General features: G+C 41.7%; 6 protein-coding genes across 7 annotated transcripts; 1 reads left to right on the top strand and 5 right to left on the bottom strand.

Annotated features, from left to right (window-relative positions):
* Positions 1 to 1,938: 1,938 nt before the first annotated feature.
* On the bottom strand, positions 1,939 to 3,417 carry LOC125761918 (apolipoprotein D-like). The gene is made up of 4 exons (XM_049423512.1): positions 3,031 to 3,417; positions 2,718 to 2,961; positions 2,444 to 2,530; positions 1,939 to 2,366 (listed from the first exon to the last, which is right to left on the bottom strand). Exons 1-4 carry the CDS (start codon positions 3,157 to 3,159, stop codon positions 2,122 to 2,124), a joined length of 705 nt encoding a protein of 234 aa, XP_049279469.1. The 5' UTR covers positions 3,160 to 3,417; the 3' UTR covers positions 1,939 to 2,121.
* Positions 3,418 to 4,437: 1,020 nt separating this feature from the next.
* On the bottom strand, positions 4,438 to 5,643 carry LOC125761921 (apolipoprotein D-like). The gene is made up of 4 exons (XM_049423516.1): positions 5,399 to 5,643; positions 5,106 to 5,334; positions 4,822 to 5,041; positions 4,438 to 4,752 (listed from the first exon to the last, which is right to left on the bottom strand). The coding sequence occupies exons 1-4, from the start codon at positions 5,537 to 5,539 to the stop codon at positions 4,722 to 4,724; spliced, it is 621 nt and encodes a 206-aa protein (XP_049279473.1). The 5' UTR covers positions 5,540 to 5,643; the 3' UTR covers positions 4,438 to 4,721.
* Positions 5,644 to 5,648: 5 nt separating this feature from the next.
* On the bottom strand, positions 5,649 to 7,822 carry LOC125761919 (apolipoprotein D-like). 2 transcript variants are annotated; one of them, XM_049423513.1, is made up of 4 exons: positions 7,647 to 7,822; positions 6,257 to 6,527; positions 5,950 to 6,178; positions 5,649 to 5,877 (listed from the first exon to the last, which is right to left on the bottom strand). In XM_049423513.1, the coding sequence occupies exons 1-4, from the start codon at positions 7,785 to 7,787 to the stop codon at positions 5,817 to 5,819; spliced, it is 702 nt and encodes a 233-aa protein (XP_049279470.1). In that variant the 5' UTR covers positions 7,788 to 7,822; the 3' UTR covers positions 5,649 to 5,816. The 2 variants fall into 2 exon arrangements, with proteins under 2 accessions (XP_049279470.1, XP_049279471.1); XM_049423514.1 differs by lacking the exon at positions 7,647 to 7,822 and adding an exon at positions 6,604 to 7,036.
* Positions 7,823 to 9,753: 1,931 nt separating this feature from the next.
* Positions 9,754 to 13,651, bottom strand: LOC125765736 (uncharacterized). Its single transcript, XM_049431170.1, has 8 exons — positions 13,216 to 13,651; positions 13,038 to 13,139; positions 12,824 to 12,964; positions 10,635 to 10,789; positions 10,331 to 10,559; positions 10,157 to 10,252; positions 9,933 to 10,065; positions 9,754 to 9,853 (listed from the first exon to the last, which is right to left on the bottom strand). The coding sequence occupies exons 1-8, from the start codon at positions 13,562 to 13,564 to the stop codon at positions 9,823 to 9,825; spliced, it is 1,236 nt and encodes a 411-aa protein (XP_049287127.1). The 5' UTR covers positions 13,565 to 13,651; the 3' UTR covers positions 9,754 to 9,822.
* On the top strand, positions 11,593 to 12,559 carry LOC125761922 (apolipoprotein D-like). Its single transcript, XM_049423517.1, has 3 exons — positions 11,593 to 12,085; positions 12,161 to 12,386; positions 12,457 to 12,559. Exons 1-3 carry the CDS (start codon positions 11,722 to 11,724, stop codon positions 12,470 to 12,472), a joined length of 606 nt encoding a protein of 201 aa, XP_049279474.1. The 5' UTR covers positions 11,593 to 11,721; the 3' UTR covers positions 12,473 to 12,559.
* Positions 13,652 to 13,756: 105 nt separating the features above from the next.
* On the bottom strand, positions 13,757 to 16,592 carry LOC125761920 (apolipoprotein D-like). The gene is made up of 3 exons (XM_049423515.1): positions 15,028 to 16,592; positions 14,730 to 14,955; positions 13,757 to 14,659 (listed from the first exon to the last, which is right to left on the bottom strand). Exons 1-3 carry the CDS (start codon positions 15,377 to 15,379, stop codon positions 14,611 to 14,613), a joined length of 627 nt encoding a protein of 208 aa, XP_049279472.1. The 5' UTR covers positions 15,380 to 16,592; the 3' UTR covers positions 13,757 to 14,610.
* Between the last annotated feature and the right edge of the window lie 2,524 nt (positions 16,593 to 19,116).

Here is a 19,116-nt window from a genome sequence, read left to right on the forward strand (position 1 = left end):
TCGTAAGTGATCTTAACATCGTTTCCATCGTCTAGCAAAGCGAGTGCCGTTTACAATTCAAATTCGGTTTTTTACCTTCTCTCTCTCTCTCTCTCTCTCGCTCTCTCTCTCTGCCAAATGCCAACCGTTTACCTGTGGAAATGCGCGAAAAGTTGTCGATTCAATGGTTGTATCGAATTCGTAGCAAAAAGAAGGAAAAAGAAAGAAAAAAATCATACAAAAACCCACAAAAACCTGGTAATGGGAAAGTACGTGGTGCGTAGTCCTGCGAAGTCCTTTCCAGTGATGGACTTTTTGTACGTATTGGAACCCTCCCCACAAAAAAGTGGTAGCGCAGCAACAACAACACCAAAAAAGGAACTTTTACCTACCAAGTTGATTTGCATTTGGATTTTCTTTTAGCACTTTGTGTGTGTGTGTGTCTCTCTCTCACTTTACACACTTACTTTTCATTCTTTTAGAGCTGAATGCGCTTCGGTAAACTTCTTGTCCGCATAATCCCATTGGACAGTTTCCGAAAAGGTAAAAGAAAAAGTTTCCACCCGGGTACACAAGCTTGATGGTGGTGCGAGTCGGTTTTTCCAAGAAGTGATGGGAAAATCATTTACATTTTCCTAGTCCCTTTTTCCCTTTTGCCTGGTTTAAGTCTCCAATTTTAAGTCCTTCGACCAAAATGCCCTTGGCTCATGGGGTAGCTGCGAAACGTTTTTGGGAGGCTTCAAAAATCGGTGCTGTCAAAATTTTCGACACTTTTGGCGTTTCTTCGAACTCGGAAGCTCGATAAGAACCAAACAAATGCCTAAAAACAAAAAAAAAATCCCCGCGGTCAAACTTACCATATGAAAGATCCTGCTACTTCCAGCGCAACGATGAGTGAAATTCGGTTCATTTCACTGACACTAAGAAGCCTTTTACTTGTGCCTGTGGAAGGCTACCGGAAGGCATTAATTATCCTAACATTCGAATCTGGCAAGCAACCACCAAAGCACGCACACTTGAAGTCCCGAAGATGTAATGGTAAACTTCCCAAAACTGGTAATCACACTGTGGTTCCGAATTCCAACCATGCCAACGTTCGTCAGATAATGAACATTAATTAGAATCCTGTCTGTGCCCCACTTGTCTCTTAGTACGCGCCCATGCGCGTAGATGTGTCGTCACCTCGTTTCCGGTTTTCCGACTTGCCAAAACTAGTTAGCAACTTGCTCCACAAATGTCGGAAATGCGTTCACCAGCGCCAGAAGTGGACCAGAGTTGCAAGCAATCGTGCAAGCGCAGTGGAAAATGTACAGATTTCTGAGACATGTTGCCACAAATGGATAAGGGGAAGCATGGCAAAGGAAAAGACCAAACGCAAATCCAACCGTATCCGGTGAATGGTTCATTAAAATTTCTAACAACTTCTCAAGCCTCCGACAAATGGGATTTGTATCGCGGCCTCCAAGTTATGGGACGCATAGAGATGGGATTTATATCCGTTTCGTTTTTCTTTGTCCGTTTTTTTGTTTGTCAACTATCCCCCTCAAGCGGAATAATAGTGCCTTTCGATAAGGTTATTTTTATGGCTCAACTGCAGCAGTGTAATCAACTGTCTGTTGCAACTAATTCCGGCGGGTTTTTCCCATCCACCCCGTTCAGCCCGAACAGAGAACAAAAAAAAAGCTAAACAGATTGTAGAGACATGATAACATGTTAAGTAAACACTGCTTATTTCAATTTAGCATTTGGCAACAGGCAAAAGGCGGAAACTAGTCATTCAACACCTTGTGTCCGATCTGTGCGCGATGGTGTATGCCCACAAGCATATTTGCATTCTATTTGTACAATGCATTTGCAGCTTGTAACTTTGTAAAAAATGTAAATTCCTGTCAACAGTCCTCTTCTTCTCGGATGAAAAAAAATCTTCTCGGATGCAAAACAAAAAAAATAATTCCATAATTCATTGAACAGATTGATACCAATGAATGGCATTTTTTTTACTTCACAATGTTCAACCGAACGCCGCTTGGATTTTACACCTAATGGACACTAACTACAACCATACATACGCCCGTTCATGACTAGGGTCGGACGAGGTAGCATGCATCCTTAAAAAACGATTATTCTGGCACTTAAAAATAGTTAGTAAAACACTTTCACCAGCAACGCAGCGAACAAGGTGACAAGCGGGATGCTAAACCGGACACGGCTAACCGCACTGTGGCTGGACAAATCTTCCACCAGCGTTGGTTTGCAGTAATCGGCCGTCTGTATCGTGGCACGCCATTTATGATCTGCCCGGGTAAAGCGTGTCTCGAGGAAAAGGTTCACCAGTTCGACCACATTCTTTGTCAGTGCCGGTTGGCGCGATAGTACCCAGGCCGATTCTGAAACGAGCGTAACGTTTATTTGTTTAGTATATGGGAAACGCCTGCAAAACGGACTTGCAAATTTGCTTTCTTACCAATTTTATGCGTAGAATTGATCGAGGTGCAAGAGTAAATGACCGCGTAACTGCTATAGTCCGTTGCCACTATGTCGATCGAAGTGTCTGCAAAGTGTAAAGTGTTTTATTGTTGTGTGATAAGCAAAACGATCAAACCCGACCGCCATTTGTTGCTAACCATCAGACCCCCGACTCGGCTCTGTGTATGGGTGTGCTGCTTCTTTTGCGGTCTTACAGCGCACTGTACGGATGATTCACATCAATTTGGAATAACCCAAAAAATGCCACTTACCCGGATCGGCGGCATCGGTCGTATTAAAACGCTCCAAAAACTTCGGTATACGGGCGTTTTGTAAGACTTTCGGTTCTGCCACACCGCCACGATAGATCGGTTCGCTCTCATCACCGATCTGGTACGATTGGCGTATGTTAAAGATACCTTTTTCTCCAATGCGATAGTTCATCACCACACAATCCTCGTGGTGAGGGACGGACGGGTCGTTCAAGCGCCGTACCTCATACCACGTTCCGGCGAACTATTTTGGAGGAAAAAAAAAACACAGTCTACAGTAGTCCTTGCTGGCTACACGGAATACGCTGCTTACCTTATCCTCTTTGAAGTTGTAATCTTCCTCAAACTGCATGCAGGTAGTCGTTAGTATCGCTCCATGACTGGCACCAATGGCACACCAAAGGTACGCCATTGTAACCATCCAAAATGGGATCATTTTCATCTTCACACAGTTGAACAGTCGGGATTTGGGTTTTTGCTTTTTGGCAAACTAGTAAGGCAAACGCCCACTTTTGTGTTGTTTTTTTTTTTTTGGGGGACCGAATTTATGATAACTAAATTGCCGAAAGCAAGTAATCTGTACACAGTAGCAAATCTCGACACAGCACAGCTTCTCTTGTACAACCGGACGCCGGAACCGTATTGACCCAATTGGCCTGTGGTCTGGAGATCACCCGTCTCCTTGAGCTAGTGATACAGTTTCTCTCTAAAATCGCAGTCAAAGTCAAAACGGGCGAGAGAAAGAGAGTGATCGTATGTGTGTGCTGCTGATGATCTTCGCTCGGTTCTTCTCGCTGTATGGCTTATCAGTAGAACGTATTTGCATACAAACAAATATCGCTTGTGAAACCAACACATTATAATAAATGTATGCTTATGTTATTACAAACTGTGTAATGTTAAACAATAATCGTTTATTCTACAGCCCAATAAACTATCTACTTGCTACTAGAGAAATGGTGAAATGGCTACTCAGTAGAACATTTAATTATCAATTCGTAAACAAACTGCTTTTTTCCGCGAAACGATAATTTCTTCTACAAACCATTTACTCCACTTTATGGTGTTAAGAACCAATAAACTGCAACCTAATTTAACCTTTGCACTGTATCGTCTTTTTTTTTGTTCTCCCGCGAAGGGAAACATGAAACTAAATAGCAACGAAACGGGCGGGAAAAAAACAAAACTTTAAATTACTCGAACTAAGCTCAACCAAAGCTGTAAAAACGCTAATTATCAACAAAAGTGAAGAGCTGCAACTTGAGCTAAAAAAAACCGCCTTTCCCTTTCCACCACATTCCGTACGACGACGACACGAATCCGTTGGCAATTCGAAGCCGAAGTACTGATTTCATTAACTTTTCATTTTCATTTCAAACTTTTCCTCCCTTTTTGTGGGGTTCGCGTCTCGTCCGACGGATCGGTTTCGTGGTTTCTCCCGCATGTTTGGCTTTTGGCTTCCACAAACTCTGCTCGTAAAAATTAGCCAAAGTGTTCTGATGGCTTCACGTTTACGCGCGATCCGCGCCGGGCTCCCGGGTGCCCTAGGTGGGGGCGGTGGAAAGTTTTGTGCACTCATCATCATCATAGTTTTGTACGATGCGCCCTGTGAAATGCGCCTCGGGGGAAAAAAACGGGCGGAAGTGCATTAGGAGTCCGCACAACGAATCGAAGAGTTGGTCCCGACTTTAGGTGAGATTGAGCCACTGTGGACAATGGCTTATGGTGCAGTTTTGTAGCGAACGGTAAAGATGAAGTTTATTAGTTTAGGAAGTGTTTTTTTCTATAACATTGATTTGAAATTCTGGTGTGGGGAAAGTCCACTTCGTAGTGATTTTAACTTTTTTTATATCCAATTTACTGTATCTACCACACTGAAGGATGTGAATTGAATCTTATTGAATCTTTTCTCTTATGTATCTAAAACTGGACATCCTGTAAAGTACTAAAAAAAACCAAACAACAATATCTGCTAGAAGAGAGATCTACAAGAGAAGCGCTTCTCTAAACGTCATTGGTGTCTGGATATTGGCATCTGCAAGTATACGAAGGAGTATGATAGTAGTTGTTTCCTCCACATTCCAATGCCCTTAAAATGACTTACTTGCTCTGACTTTGCTCCGTAACACGCATATCCTGTCGTACGAAGTACTTATCCACCAACTGATCTACAACGTCCCGGACAGCCACATTGATCGTACGCTGTTTCGACAGTACCCAAGCCGCTTCGGCAGACTTGCTTGCGGAAAGGTTCTTGCAGTAGTATATCAGCGCGTAGTTATCATAATCCGTGTCCAGTATCCAGTAGTTGGAATTGTTCGGTGCTGTTAAAAAACCGTTCGTATCTTAAGTTTCTTGAACCGTACCCACTACTTATCCGTTACTTACGTCCTCCAAATGTAACGTTAAACTTTCCTTCCAATGGGAACTCGTCCGGAAAGCTAACAACCGCTTTGCCGATGCTACATTTGAGCGTTGTGTTGGGCAACCGTTCGCAACAGTTCTGCACCTTCACCGAACCATCAGCTTGTGGTGTGTACGTGGCATACCCACAGTCACAATCCTTCTCAAAGTGTTGATCGTAACGAGAGATCTCATACCATCGTCCGTCCACATACTACCAAAAAGAGGAAGGAATCAAAGTATGGTGCAACTCGGTTTTTTTTTTGGAGAATACGTACACGTTGCAGATCGAAATATTGTACGATTGGACGACTAGCGAGATCTGGGCACGGTTGATTGACGATTCTTTGACCTAGTGCAATTGAAGTGAGTGTTACTATCAACACAAGCAACCTCCCAGACTCGACTGTAAAACTCATGGTGAACTAACCAAACACAAGGCAAACGCGCTTCTTATCGCTACAACAACTCCCGGCAAACTGGTACGGCAAAGTAAGTTAACCCAAGGAACATGCAAACAAACCCCACTTTCATTTTCTGTTTTTTCATTCCATTCGTTTCTTTATTATACTGTGATAGTGCATAGATTATGCTGACTTATCTACTGGTAACCCACACACACACTCTGGAAATGGCGGACTAACCTAGGTGGTAGATGGGGAGATGATGCGTTTCGACGCTCGATCGCAACCCATCTTACAGTGGTGGTAAAATGACTAAACTCGGTTCTGTCGGCAACTTTTGTTCCGCTGGGCAGCTGCAGGAAGAAATTAAAGTGTTAATTGTAATGTAGAGTAATAGTACTTCCAGCTTTTTGAAGAATACTTACAGTTCCTCCGTGTGGTTGGTAACACGTATGTGAGCTAGCTCGAAGTACGTCGATCGGAGATACTTTACGCGTTCGAGAACTTGCGGATTGCTGGGTAGATTGGGCGTGCGAGACAGCAACCAGTAGCCTTCCACTGCCTGGTTTATCTCGGCAAAGGTAGCACAGGAGTATACGATCGCGTAGTTGACGTAATCCGTATCCACTACCAAGTATTTGGTTGTATTGTAAGCTATCAGGAAGCGGAAATAGATTGTATGATGAGTGATCGTGGGGAGGTTTTTATTGAAGATCATCATGTTTGACTCACCTTTACCAAAGGAAGCAATCATCTTCCCAACCGTATTGGTGACTGTGGTGGTGGTGGTATCATTTGCATTATCCTGTACCGATTCTTCACTGAACACACCGGTCCCGGTGAAGGTTTTGGCGGTTTCATTGAATGGCAGATAGCCACGAATGTTTACTTCCATCCGCGTCCTGTCGGTAGGCTCTAGTCTCCGGTACACGATCGATACGCACTCCATGTTTCGCTCGAAGTCTTGCTCGTATCGCTCCAATTCGTACCATTGTCCAAGATACTGCAAGTGTTTGAGTGGAAACAAAAGTAGCAAACGATAATGTTAAAAATCTTCTAACCATGCTTAGCATCACAACCATGGACCGTGGAATGGATTACGAACGAAACGACAAAGTCGAAGGTTGGTTTTAATACAATTGCCACTTTATTGCCAAGCGGTCGGCATTGGCATCACCGGTCATCATTAGCTACCGTGAGCTACTACAATGAAAGGCTTTTACGAAAGAGCTGCGAACGAAACGTTATCCACACACATAGCACACACAACAAGCCCTTCTCGATGGATCTTTGCCATTCACGCGGGGATGTGGCGTCTTTATAAATCACGTCCGTAAGGCTGAAGTTCAAACTAGCTTCGACTAGCGTCGTCGATCGTTAGCACCACGGTAACAGATGATCGAGAGAAAAGTGACGCTTACTAGATGCCGAGATGGCATTCTTTCCAGCACCAAACAGCACGTTAATCAGCTGAGCGAACCAAGTTTTTCAAGGCAGGTTATGCAAATTTTATGATCGAATGCGGCCTTGACCAGGTCGTCAATAACAGCGACCAGCGACGAGAGGTCGAATTTTCTTCTAATACCCCTACCGTACGTACACATTTAGCTGCACTCCCCATTAAATCCTGCTCTTTCGATGCAGGCATACGATCGGATGGACAACAACCACCGAAGATTATGCAATTTTAGCGACATTATGGTCAAACTAAGGGTGGGTTTGCTTCAGGGGTAAGCATACTGCAACGCCGCAGCATAATTAAGGAAGCAACATCAACCAAACCGACCGAGCCGCTTGGGACGCCCACTTCGGGAACAACCATTCCCCATAAACCATAACAATCGGTGACATCGCGGGGCGTCTTTGTTCCTCGGCAAAACTCGACCCCAAAGCTCGTGCCCGCTGAGGGTGTTACAGGGTAGGGAAGTAACATCGTAATATTTATGTAATATCCGCAGCAATATTCGACCCATTTTGGAAAAGGTTACCTAAACGCGGTGACATTTTGCGGTGGCACTCTTTCACCCGTTACATGTTGCATCCGACTGAAACTTTCCACAATTTGTTTGGCGTCTTTCCTTATGCTTTCAGGTAGTGCATTGTGCTTTTGTAACGAACTTACCTTTTCTACTTCAAAGTCTTTCACGTACGGTATATTAACTGATGCCAGTGTGCAGTTTCCATCCTTAACTAGAAAACCTTCCACATCCGGCCTATTTGCGATTAGCGCCAGAGCAAAAACGTATAACACTTTACTTATCATTTTGTTTAAAATATTTTTTTGTAAAAAAAACCGTCACAATTTTTAAATACACTTCGAAAGAGTCGTTATGTATCGTTATTTTATATTTCCAAATACGTAGGGAAACACCACAGTTCTTGCTCCGTAACACGCTGAGATCGATCGCGCACCGTTGATCTCGTTGATCCGTTTCGGTTGAACTCCGAAGACACACTGAAGATGGTTTGGCGAATCCATCGTCTTAAGATAAAAACGATTACGCAAAGCATCTTCAGCTACCAAACGATGCTGGTGGCATCTGCGTCGCATTGACCCAATGCGGTGGGTATTTTTTGATTGTATTGTATCGCACGGTTAAGTCTAGGAAGTGCGAAATGTAGTAAAATGTTCAGGAATAAAATGCAAATGAGCTGCAAAATTGAAATGTGTTTATAAAAAAGAGTTTCGATAAAAGGCGTTTGATTGCTAGGCATTATGTGAAATTCATTTTGATCTTCATGCTAATGTAATGCTGATTTCAGTTTTTACTATCATGATAACATTTATGTTTTAAGTGATATTTCATAAGCTTAGAAATGTACATTTTTAAAGTTATTTTTAAATACTCCACAACTTTTTCAAATATTATGTCCACCTCTTCATAGTCTTTAAGCCACAGTGCCAAACAAAGCAATACGCATTGCATACTTTCGGGCGTTGGTAAGTTTTAAATTTGTTTTTTGTACATAAAAGGGGCATTCTTTGCTTTAGGGTCATTTTTTACAGTAAAAAGTAAACGTTTCTGGTTAATTTATCACATTACAGTACTCCACAAATGTATATTGCTAAGCAAGACAAGCGTTCATATTAGTGTTGGAAAAGCTCTTCAAAAAAAGGATCGGTTCGGAATTCGGTTTTTTTTAAACTATCGAATCGTGAACCTGGGGTACAAAAGATCGATTATATCTTCTTCTTCTTCTTGGCTTAACGACCTTACAACAGGTCACGCCGGCCATTTCTGGCTTACTAGACTTATTTTACCACGTAGCCGAATAGTCAGTCCTTGCTACGGGGGGACGGTCCGGATGGGATTTGAACCCGGTCCGGCCGTGTGGACTGGCGCCGTTTATCACATGCACCACCGGGCCGCCCTCGATTATATATATTATAATCGATATTATCGAAATATTATCGATTATATATATTTATTTAATTTTTTTCATACAATAAAAGTTATACCCTACATATGGATTACAAAGTTTCTTTAAATTACAATTTCTTATTAGTATTTTGTAATTATGGATTTATTTTTATAATCGTGGTTTATAAATTAATTGTTCAATTTTTAAGTCAATTTTTTCTGTAGTATTCTGCTCCTATTTCTATGCAAATATTTCCAGGTTTGAAAAAATCCGTTCACATAGCACATAACTTGCTGGATTAAATAAAAGGAGAAATATCAATATTGAATGTGCTTCACAACGTGAAAATAAGTATTCGATTCTTTAATACGACACATAAGCGATGCTTTAAAGCAAATTCGAGTGTCGTCGATATTTGAGATACCAGAATTTCTCTGTAATGCATTATTCGCGTATCTTGAGTAATTACTGTGCAAAAAAAATCCGAAAGTAATGGATCGAACCGATACCAGGTAACGACAATATCCAAGTTGGAATCGATTCAAAAGCAACGATTCAAACTATCAAAAAGTATCGGAATTTTGACATCTGTTTGAACCGAACCGAAAACCACGGATCGAACTTGTAAAAATATCGGATCTTTGATACTGACTTGAATCGAACCTAAAGTATCGTGAACCTGTTTCACTTCAAAAAAAGAATCGGATCGGATCGACCCAGTAAAGTATCGTGAACCTGTTTTGTCAGGTTCGGATCGAATCGTCCGTCTCTAGTTCACATTATGCGATTCATAGTATTTTTCGATTAAATTGCAGATTTAAGGTCAACGTACAGTCAATGAAAGTAATAGCGAAATTCTTTTTTTTAACTGTTATAAATAAAATCTTTTATTAACTTTTCATAACAGTTTGATTGTTACGTGAAACGAAACTTATTTACAGCAGACTGTGGCGTTTATTGTTGCATCTGTGCAAGAAAGGGAATAAAAGTAAATCAGTATTATTATAGAAAACAAATCTTAACACCATTTCCAATTAGTGCTTACCCTTCGGCAAAGTGTTCCGTAACGATGAGCTCATCATCCACAATTCCATTCACTTCCTTGAGCATTTCGATTCGTTCCCTCAGCGCTTCGTCTTCCGGCAAAGATGGGGTGCGGGAAAGAAGCCAATAGTATTCTATCAAAAGCAAAAGCCAAAAAAGAAAAGAAACGCATATTATGTCACCATCGAAAAACAGAAGTGCGCGTCAAGCGTTATCAAAGCTTACCGAGCGATCGGTCCTCGCCGAGTGGTTCGCAGCTCCAGACAATCGAGTAATTGTCGTAATCCGTATCCAGCACCCAATAGTTCGATTCATCATTCGCTACCCAGGGTGTGTGTTAGAGACCCAACGACAGTTAGTTGGAAAACAAAAGAACTCACCACCGCTGTCACTACTCACGTGCACCGTAGAATGATACGTTCAGCTTAGCCTCAAGCACCTCAGCATCCGGATAGCTCAGCAGTGCCAAACCGTCCACCGCGTACAGCAACCCGTCCGTTAGCCGGACGGCAGAATTGAACACGCGGATGGAACCATCTTCGTAGCGGCTGTACTCGGCCGTTACGCAATCCGTGTTTTGCTCGAAGCTTGCCTCATAGTGTTCGAGATCGTACCACAGCCCGAGATACTGGGATCGCGTGAAGAGAATGTTTAATTGGCACACGAATCTTTGCCGACCACACTCCCAACCAACCCGACTTACCTTATCCACCTGAAAGTCCTGCACGGCCGAAACATCCGTACGGCATGGTCGCTCGAAGATTGTACCCTGGACGAGCGTTGCCAGCAGTGCACAGCAGACCAATTGCTTAAACATTTTCACCTTTAAACTTCCAAACAAACTCAACCAACCGCTTACTATTTATGTTCGTCCCCATCCATGGGAGCATCTCTTTTTATATCATTTGCATAGATAAGGTAAAGCGGGTTTTGTAAGACGAATCGAAAGTGATAAGAGCCGCTTGTTTCGATTCATTTGCATCCAGCATGTATCATCTTCAGCATCATCATCACTATCATCAGTAATAAGTCGAAATCGAACCGACTTCTGATGTCCAATCGAAAAACGGACCACCCAAGGGTGTGTGGGTGACTAAACCGACAAAACAAACCCTAGCGCTCGAGTTTGTTCGAGAAGTCACCCACCCACCCCCATTTTGGGCGAGTCACGGCCTACAAAAACAAACCACGGCACGAAAATTGAAATATCATTCAACCGGAAGCTCACGACGCGGACCCACGGTGAGTTTTGGGCCGACAGGGTAGGTCGAGATCTATCAGCGCAGGGCAAAAAGGTATGATAAACGAACGTTACATAAATTCAACAACAGCCTCACCACGATGCCCCACACTCTCCTTCATTCACCCTCGAAGGTTCTTATCGATAAACACGGCTCACGCACACACGTACCTTGCTGGTAGGGGTGGACACAACCCAAATTGCATTGCGTTTCGGAACCAATTTTATGCTCCGTTGATATCGAAAGGAAATGCCCCCAAGGAACCCAGGAGGGGGCCGGGGTTTGGGAGGTTTGTTTCGGGTTTGTGATACACTTTTACACCACCAGCACGGGTTGGGTTCGTGACGCGCGTAGAAAATGTGTGTACGATTTTAATCGCAACCGAAAAAGGAACAATCACTTGAGAATGGTGGCGTTCCTTATCGTACGGAAGATATTGTATGCAGGGCCGCCCCTGAACTATAAAGCCTTTACGGTCGTCTTTCCGATGGTTCAGTGTACAGGTGTGTCTTGATACGGTGAAAAAGCTTTTTCCTCTTGGAACTTATCATGCAGACCACGTTCGTGACTGGTGCGATATCGCTAGCTCTGGCGTGTCTCATCGGGTCAGCTTCCTCCAGCATCATATTCGATCGTGTCTGCCCGACGGGGATCGAAGCGAAGCAATACTTCTCGGTGGAGAGTTATCTCGGCAAGTGGTACGAAGTTCAGCGCTACGAGAGTGAGTTCGAGCTGAACTATGACTGCGTACAGGTGCGTTATACACTCAATGAGGACGCATCGGTGGAGGTGTCCAACTCGGCCTTCAACTTGTTCAATGGATCATCGATAAATGCACTCGGCCGGGCCGTACTATCCTTCCCGGACGAGGAGATCGTTCAGGGCAAGCTTAATGTGTCGTTCTTCGGTGCTCGTAAGTACCGGAACTCTCTCGATGATGTATCCATGTGCGATTGAATAGTGATATGTACTATCACATTTATTATAGCTAACGATCTATCGAACTACTGGGTGCTGGATACGGATTACCAAACGTTCTCAGTCGTCTGGAACTGTCAGCCGCTTGGTGAGGAGCAATCGGAGGAAAGCTTTTGGGTACTGTCCCGGACACCGACTCTACCCGCAGACACGGACGTGATGTTCCGCATCCAAAGCATTATGCGACGTTACATCGATCGTAGCCAGGTGCGGTTCACCAGACAACAAGATGATCGGTACGTAACACATTGTTAAAAGGTTGTTTTCACTTCTCATTAACGCCTCAATTATGAATCCCTTCTTTAGGTGTCCCGTGTTTTAGTCTTGTCAACGATCTGCCTTTTGTTGGAAGGGAGCTAACAATACTTACCCACTATTTTTGAAGTTGCTGTGTATTTAATTTAACATTTACATATTTGTATAACTCAATAAAAAATCGTTACCAACTCATAATCAAACTGCTTATGATCCGATTTAAACGTGGAAGCTTATCATTTCCCCAACAAGGTTATCTTATCGGCTGACTTTAACACTTATTACCGATTGTGAGTAATTTGTTTGGGTTTCCTTTGTTTTTATCACCATTTACTGTTTTGAGTCATTTTTACACGATTCATTTTTATTTGATTGAAGAACTGAATTATTGACGTAATAGCCTGTTTTTATTAATAAGATCGTGGGCATCTTTCATCGGACTGGTTCGGTATCTCAAACTTTGACGCGTCGGCATACTTCTTGACTACCTCATCGACACGGTTTACCACAGCCTCATCGGTTGGGAAGGTTGGATTGCGAGAGAAGATCCAGAATCCCACTAGCGTTTACAAAGAAACCATATTGTACAATATCTCCTCTCACTTTGCTATCGTTTCGTTGCCAATACTTACGAACATTTTTGGAAGTATCTCTAAAGTACGGTTCACAAGACCAAACGACGGCGAAGGAGGTGTAGTCAGTGTCCAGCACCCAGTAGTTGCTTCGTTCAGGCTCTGTATGAATCAAGACGAAACCAGTGCTTTAATGAACATCCTATCAATGAATGCTCCCCGATTTATCAACACTCACTTGCTCCAAAGAAGGCTACACTAAGCTTGGCCGGACGTGTCGCATCATCTGGAAACGATACCACCCCCGTACCATCGCCAACCACACGCGTATTGTTGGCCAGACTGAAAGCACCATTCTTCACGGATATGCTAGTGTCACCCGTTTTCTGATACTCAGCCACCACACAATCCAGATCCTTCTCGTAGAACTGTTCGTAGCGCTTGATTTCAAACCAACGACCAACGAAATCATTCAGCGAGAAGTCTTTCATCGCCGTCACATCTTGCGGACAGGCCTCATCCGTCAACAGCCCGGTAACACAGGCCACACACCCAATCACTACAATCGCGAATAAACGGGCAACCATTGTGTTGTTCGCTAAAACTCCCGTTCCCAGTGAACCTTCCACGATGGTACCAACGGCAAGACTGATCGGTGATCGTGTGCTGACTATGGAAGAAATTACCCTTAACGCATCGCTGATCGCTATGGTTATTTACACGAATGCATGGGGGTAAAGTGTGTGGGGCCATTAGTCGATCAGCAAACAGAAACATTGCCCACCAGATTCGGGAGAATGAATCAAGCGCGATAACCTCATCACACCTCACCTCGACTTGTGGCGAAGCAAGACAAAGGTAGTCGTTGAAGAAGATTGCACTTGGTGTTTGATGCCGCTTGAGCGTGATCTTGTGAAGCGTCTAGAATGAAGTAGACAGGTGTTCAACCCAGGATCGTTTGTACACAAACGAACGTAACTCATCTAACCTCAAACATAGATCGTAAACAGTGTGAAGCAGGTAGACAGCCACATTATTCGGAAGTTTTGGTTTTGTGTGTGTGTGTGTGATTAATACGATCACTCCATTAATATTGTGTGCAAACAAGCAATCGATCGCTCTTATCATCTCGTGTTCTTTCGCATAAGTGTTCCAATCTTGCAAATAGCATGAGAACCGCGTAGAGGTGTTTTGTATTTATACGAATGTTGTGCCAGTCGACCAGTCTAATCACAGTTCCTGGAGCGTCTTTGTCTTGAGTGGAGTTATCAAATGCTTTAATAGGGTAAGTAAATTCTTCATCCTCTAGTCAACATGAGGAGGAGAACTGAGCGATTTCGATGAGCTTCTAATAACCTAGACTTCACTTATCGTTGCACTAAGGGACCATCCGATAGTGCAGAGCTCAGAAGAAAATCCCAACTTAAGTTGAATATATGGACATGGGTCTATGTATCTATGGACATGGGTAGGATCTATGTTAACATTTCTCTCATTGTAGCACTCTTTTATAAAAAATAGTACAAAATTTCAAATTTAAGTTGTGTTTTTATTTCATCCTTATGGCTAAACATTATTGTCTGTTTGGGATTCTTATTCATGGAATAAAAATTCTCCTTAACATGTAGCACCATTACTGACACGGTGGGTATGAGGTAATTTCAGGATCGATCGAGCAGCAGCTGTACCGACACACGGAGAAGATGTATTAGTTAAATGTTAAAGTGTAATGGAAAGTGTGGAAATACTTACAACGCTGCATCCTGAATGGTTGGGCGAAGATCAGATTCGTTCAGGAACAAATCGACGTTCTGCTGCACCGCAGCCGCAGCCTCAGCGGACAGTTGGGGCGTACGAGACAGTATCCAGGCACTCTCAGCACGCAGAGTGGTGCCCACTCCGAAACAACCCCAAACGACGGCATAGTTGTCGTAGTCAGTAGCGAGCACCCAGTAGTTGGCCGAAACATCAACGGCAGCTGTAGTTACAAATTTGTCAGTAGGACTGCGTGTAACGCATAGTCTGTAAAGCATATTGTACCCTCACTTACCGGCATCGAAAGTAACGTTAAGCTTAGCCTCCAGCGGGGACTCATCCGGGAAGGCAATCACAGCACGGCCAGTGTCGGCCGATCGAACCTGAGACGGAGGCACCAGCATCGAGTTGAAGACAAGTACACTACCATCCTCGTTCAGCGAGTACTCGGCCGTAACGCATTCGCCACCAAACTGGAACACCTGCTCGTAACGACGGATCTCGTACCACAAGCCCAGGTAACGGGCGACATCAAAGTTCACGTGCACCGGATGGTCCTGGCATTGTCCGGTGGAGACAATCTGCCCGCTGGCAAGCTGAACAAGGCCAAGCACGAAGGCTACTGCTAGCAATTGAAGGGTATTCATGTTGTGAATTGTTGTTGTGTGTTGCGAGTGAAGACACTAACTAGTTTGTGGTTAAAGACTGCCCGGCCGAAGACTTTTATACGAACCCACACGACGTTTGTTGTTATCTAACGGAGCCATAAACAGAACCGACCAGTAGAAGCTAGTAGTAGACCGTTACTCGATCTTGATAAAGCGTGTCTATCGTAAATCTGCACTCAACAATTCGATAAGGAACTCACCGGAACCAGCAGCACCATCAGTTTGGACCGGTGCAATCGATTTCGGATTGCTTTTCGGTATCTGGCCGGTGGGAAAAAATCCTTCTAGAAAGTGCCTAATGTTTCTCGTGTCGTACGCTAATCTACACCATCCTATCAGTTGTAAATCAGATTTTCCGGTATCAGAGAAATGTAGTCCCAGGTATCATTTTATCGGCATGGACACCGGTCAGCTGAAAGTAAACATAACAAGCTTCTAGAATGAATGGTTGTAGCATTGGATCGTATCTATTACGATCGGTTATTGTGAGTGCATTATCGAAGGTATTTCATTGATTTGTGAAATTGATTAAAAAAAAGGGATAAACACGTGCCTAACCCAATTCTTTCTTTTTTCTATGCGTGGGAACCTTCAAGACTTTTTATTTGTTTTTGTTTTTTGTGGGATCATATTGTAATCTGCCCAGTTCAATCACCTGAGTTTATGAAGGACTGAGCTTTATTGGGGAATTAGTTCCTATCGGGGTCCGATCGGAAAAAATGGGATAATGTTGTGAAATACTAGATTGTTATATTATGGATGTAATGCATTACGAGTTTTCTGTATATGTATCGTTATCAAAAACCCCAAACAACATTCACACGAGTTAGTTATATAATGCAAGGTGCACTTCATTATACGGTATGAAGTGCACTTAATACTCGTGTTTAATTGTATTAATTCACAATAGGTTGAATTTTTATTAATCTACAATCTTACCGATGTTCCAGTTGCAAATTGTTTCCATCTTGATTTTTCTGTTTTTAATTAGTTCCTTCCGGATTCCATTGCTATGTCTCTCGATCAAACACATTTTTTTAAAACACCTACAAAATTACACGTTTTCTTAGTCTAACAACTAAATGACGAGTAAAAAACAAAGCTGTTCGTGTTTTAATACCTTTAACATATTCATTTATATATTTAACGTTTCCGGGGCGGCCCGGATGCATGTGATAAACGGCGTCGGTCCACACGGCAGGACCGGGTTCGTATCCCATCCGGACCGTTCCCCCGTAGCAAGGACTGACTAGGACTCTTGCTACGTGGTAAAATAAGTCTAGTAGGCGAGAAATGGCTGGCGTGAACTGTAAGGTCGTTAAAGCCAAGAAGAGAGAGATTTAACGTTTCGTTTTATTACTTTACTTCAACAACAACTGATAAATTCAATCCGTAAAATGTACAATTAAGAAGAGTAGATGTGAAATGTAAAAATTATACATTAACATGTAACCTTAGTTTGTACAAAATTACTAAAGAAAATTCGAAACGGACAAAGCGCCCCTCGTACACCCGATAGTGTATAGTATGCGCCTGAAGGTATGCAAATGATTGGTTTCGATTTTTTAAAAGTTCGAAACTCCACCATCATCAGTTGAGTTCTTTACAACGTTTTTCATTTTTACCGATTTAATGAAAACAACGTGTACGAAACTACCTCACATTAAATACTTACCTTTATTTGAACTCTTAATTTCACGACAAAAGTAGTAATACGATTAAACGCAATGAACATGCTGGAATCATTAACCAAAAAAAATGGGCCGTACCAAACACGATTCGTGGACATCAAAAGTAGTAGAGCTTCTTAAATTATTGAAAACCCTCTCATCACTCCCATTTGCATGATCATTATCGTACCGGGCATCAGAAAAATCATCCTGCCAGTTCACATTATTGAATTGATAATATTCTTACGGTTCGATAAAGCGGCACCATCCTACGCGTTCGTGTGCCCATTCTTCCGCTTTATTTCTTCCCGGTTCATTGATTCTTTCGCATCATGCTCGTTACAATGGGTAAAAGTGCGCGTTGCCACCTGACAGGCACAATCCGCAATCGCTATGATTCCCTTCTTTTACCATTCGTTTGCGTTCGTTTGTCAATGTTAATGATGGGAAAATGATGCTGCAAAGGAGCGTGTGAGCTTTCCCCTCTACCCCTCGTAACACTCTTTATGCGCCAATGCTCCTTGCTGCTATTTGAACAGGAACAAACCCCCCCGCTGCGCCGAAACGCTAATGGGTACGAAAATCAATTAAATTATTTATTGTATCCACCCAACTAACCACCTTTATGCCCACAGTTGTGCCATAATGTTTCCGATGCGTTTTCCAACATTTTCGTCGTGCGTGCGAATTGAGGCGTGTATGTGAATCAGTGCAACCGCTTTTCGCAGACCGCAGAAAACAAATGGAGTGAAATGAGATGTTTTGTATTTTCTCTCGCAAAATTTTATCAATCAATGTATTTTAATGCCAATTGGTTAAAATAAATTAAACAAAAATAAGGATAAATTTTTTTTTTTAAATATAAAAAAATTTTATAAATTGATTTATTTTAATGCCAATTGGTTGAACTATGTTTCTTTTCACTCAAATAATGCTTTAAATAAACAAAACAATAAACAATTATGGAAAAAAAAATCAAAAAATATGAAAATTTCATAAGGCTATAACCTTGCCTTTTTTTGAGTAATTTTGCAAAATTTTATAAATTGATTTATTTTAATGCCAAATGGTTGAACTAAGTTCCTTTTCACTCAAATAATGCTTTAAATAAAGAAAAGAATAAACGATTATAAAATTGCCTTTTTTTTGAGTAATTTTGCAAAATTTCATAAATCGATTTATTTTAATGCCAATTGGTTGCACTAAGTTTCTTTTCAATCAAATAAAGCTTTAAATTAAAAAAAGAATAAAAAATCAAAAAAAAATTTACAAAAAATTTTCAACTCGAAAATTTCATAAGGCTTACCCCTTACGTTTTTTTGAGAAATTTTGCAAAAAAAAAATAAATTGATTTATTTTAATGCCAATTGTATCAAATAAGTTTCTTTTCACTCAAATAATGCTTTAAATTAAAAAAAGAATAAAAAATCAAAAAAAAAATAAATAAAATATAAAAATATGAAAATTTCAAAAGGTTCATTTTTGCACCAAGTTTTGCCTAAAACTATGTCGGTATCCAACGGATCTGCAATCCTTAACCTGTGGTCGATAGATGGCACCAATGGCTACATTTTCTTCTGGGACGGCCATGCTCTCAGATGTCCGTGTCGGAAGTTATTCGAGGAACCAAGTTCCATACCCTGTTTGAGAAAACGTAAAATTTTCCTCATTTTTTCCTCATTTAAAATTTGATGTATTTTAATGCAAATTTGTTGCAATAAGTAATTTTTCACTCAAATAATGCGTCAAATTAAAAAAAGAATAAAAAATCAGAAAAAAATTTACAAAAAATTTTCAACTCGAAAATTTTATAAGGCTTACCCCTTACGTTTTTTTGAGAAATTTTGCAAAAAAAATTAAATTGATTTATTTTAATGCCAATTGCATCAAATAAGTTTCTTTTCACTCAAATAATGCATTAAATTAAAAAAAGAATAAAAAATCAAAAAAAAAAAAAATAAAAAAATATAAAAATTTGAAAATTTCAAAAGGTTCATTTTTGCACCAAGTTTTGCCTATAACTCTGTCGGTATCCAACGGATCTCC

The sequence above is a fragment of the Anopheles funestus genome, chromosome 2RL, assembly GCF_943734845.2.
Source record: "Anopheles funestus chromosome 2RL, idAnoFuneDA-416_04, whole genome shotgun sequence".
Taxonomy (NCBI): Eukaryota; Metazoa; Arthropoda; class Insecta; order Diptera; family Culicidae; genus Anopheles; species Anopheles funestus.